The following is a 2493-nucleotide window of genomic DNA, read 5'->3' as shown; positions in this document are numbered from 1 at the left end:
TGTAATTGCAGGTTAAATGCATTCATGTCTTGCATTAAACAAAATACATGTGTGTAAATACATCTAAATGCCACTTCAGATGCAGCTTCTGTGTTGATTTATTTTGCTTGGTAACAGCCCAAATGTCTTATTATTCTAATTCCCTGATTAAACGTAAAAATGACTCAAAAGATAATGGACACTTTTAGAAAAAAATAGCTTTATAAAAAGGTAAAAATGCCCATAAAATGCAAAAATCAGTTATTGGAAAAGATTCATTTCTATCAGTATGTATTGACCGCCACACAGAATATGAAGAATATTAAAAACATTAGGAGTCAGCTGTCTTCGGCAGTCCTTAAGGTACCAGCACAATAACACACTCAGCAAAATATCGTCTAATTATCGTTATCGATAAAATCCCAGAAAATATCGAGATATAATTTTTTGTCAATAATCGCACACCTCTAGCTTGTACTCATTTTTTGTTTAACTGTGAATTTTTTAATACAGGATCGGAATGGCATGAGGGGAACAAACAATGACACCATTTCCAATTTTTGGAAGAGCTATTCCTTAAGGCCACTGAACTGCCTCAGTTCAAACATTAAAGACGCTCGAGGAAACAGGGATGTCTTGACGCAGCACCCCTGGAGAAACAGGTCAGGCTGAGTGACTTGCTCAAGGGCACAACAACAGTGAGCGGGGACGTTAAAATGTCGACAGTCTGGTGCTTTCCCCAAGTTAAGCTTACATGCCCTCTGGTTACTGATGAGAAGCATTGATCACTGCCAGCGCAGGTTTGGTTGTAGGCTACAACAGGTTTACTCCCATAAAATAATGTAAAGGTGATATGTACGCACTCAGAGACAGTTTAAAGTTAATTCACCACATAAAAACAAAGCACTTGCTACTCACCTCGCAGCTGAACTCCAAGTCTGCATCCATTGTAACAACTGTGACACTGAAGGTTTTGGCTTGTTTCCTCCGAAGCGAGTTGAGACCCATTTTTGATGCAAGGACACTTGCCATAATAGCCGCTGATGGGAAACCTTCCTCCTCGAAACAACATAAACCTGTCTACTAAACTCTCTGTCTGAAGCATAGAAGTTGAACTCTGGTTAAAAGCTACACTTTAGCATTACTAGCCAATGTAACATCTCTAAAGGCAGGACGTTGTCAAACCACCTGCGTTAACTGGTAACTAGTAGTTGGACACATATTATCCCTATTTACTTCCTTTAAAGCTTCATTAAGCCTGTAAGAAGATAAAGGGGAAAGACAAGAGCACAAGTTTATTAGCTAGTAAATGAGTACATGTACAATAACAACAGAAGCTGCTTTGAAACTACTATAAGCGTTAATACCTATTAAGTGACAGATATCTGATAACAAACATAAACCTATTACGTAACACTTAAGTATACATTCCTGTAGCAAAATACGAACTTTTACACGACTTCACAACATTTGAAGTGCTCGTATACGCTTGTTTGGGCTAATCTACGGTTTCACGCCTCATTGTTTTTTTTTTGGTGTGAGGTATTTTTGCCGGAATTGGCCTGACAGCTTGTAAACTGGTTGCTAACTCACCTGTCGAGCTGTAAAAACAGCTGATATCCCGCAGTGTGTGTGATTCACGTCCGCTTATTAAACACCTGACACACAAACACAGCTGCTGGGTTGACTCTCACTCTTTCAGGCCGAAAAACAAAACTGCAGCTGAAACTTCGCGTGCGCCTGAACGAGGAGGCGGGAGGACATGCGCAATAGCGCGCGCCATTCAGCTAGAGTTAAAAGCCTGTTTTTGTTTGTTTGTTTGTTGTTTTTGTTTTTTGTCAGGGATAAGACAAATAAATAAATTTATAAATAAATACATACATACATACATACATACATACACCCCTGCCACTATTTCCGAAATGTAAAACAAAAGCCCCGTTCACACCAAGAACGATAACTATAAAGATAACGATATCAGCGTCCACACCAGCGAACGATATCGTCTCTTTATTCTAAGCGCACATGTGTCTGCCGCTTTAAATGCTTGCGCTCGTTACAGCAGGATGGATTCTGATTGGCTGTCAGTGTTTTATCGTTCATCAGCTGGAAAAAAATCGGTTTGAAAGTGATCACAACGATATCGTTCCTCTGTATCGTTATCGTTATAGTTGTGAACTATGCTATTCTTTAATATTGAGAACGATTTTTAGAACTATATCTTTATCGTTATCTTTATAGTTATCGCGCTTGGTGTGAAGACGCAGCAAATTTTAAAGTACTGAACATTTTGCAAATGTAAAAAAAAGATACATCACTTGTACATTTGTTTTATGTTTTTTAATAACATAAAACGATTATTACTTTTTAAAAAGTTTGCAGATTATGCATTTATTACTTTTAATTGTTGTTTAAATAATTGTTATTAATTATAATTTATTAGGTTAAATGTAATTTATTTAGACTGAAGCATATATATATATATATATATATATATTTTTTTTTTTTTTTTTT

The 2493-nt window shown here is 36.8% G+C and overlaps 1 protein-coding gene across 1 annotated transcript in view; it reads right to left on the bottom strand.

Annotated features, from left to right (window-relative positions):
* Positions 1–1748, bottom strand: part of nf2a (NF2, moesin-ezrin-radixin like (MERLIN) tumor suppressor a) — a 45950-nt gene extending 44202 nt beyond the window's left edge. The window contains exons 1-3 of the mRNA XM_016290664.1: positions 1573–1748; positions 1168–1237; positions 898–1075 (exon numbers count right to left, since the gene is read on the bottom strand). Of these exons, the coding sequence (XP_016146150.1) occupies positions 898–1011 (114 nt within the window). The 5' untranslated portion in view covers positions 1012–1075; positions 1168–1237; positions 1573–1748. The remainder of the gene's footprint in view (positions 1–897; positions 1076–1167; positions 1238–1572) is intronic.
* Positions 1749–2493: the final 745 nt, after the last annotated feature.

Source organism: Sinocyclocheilus grahami, unplaced genomic scaffold (genome assembly GCF_001515645.1).
Source record: "Sinocyclocheilus grahami isolate Dianchi unplaced genomic scaffold, SAMN03320097.WGS_v1.1 scaffold261.1, whole genome shotgun sequence".
In the NCBI taxonomy this organism is placed as follows: Eukaryota; Metazoa; Chordata; class Actinopteri; order Cypriniformes; family Cyprinidae; genus Sinocyclocheilus; species Sinocyclocheilus grahami.
The sequence above is the reverse complement of the archived record's forward strand: the minus strand, read 5'-3'. Positions and strand labels throughout refer to the sequence as shown.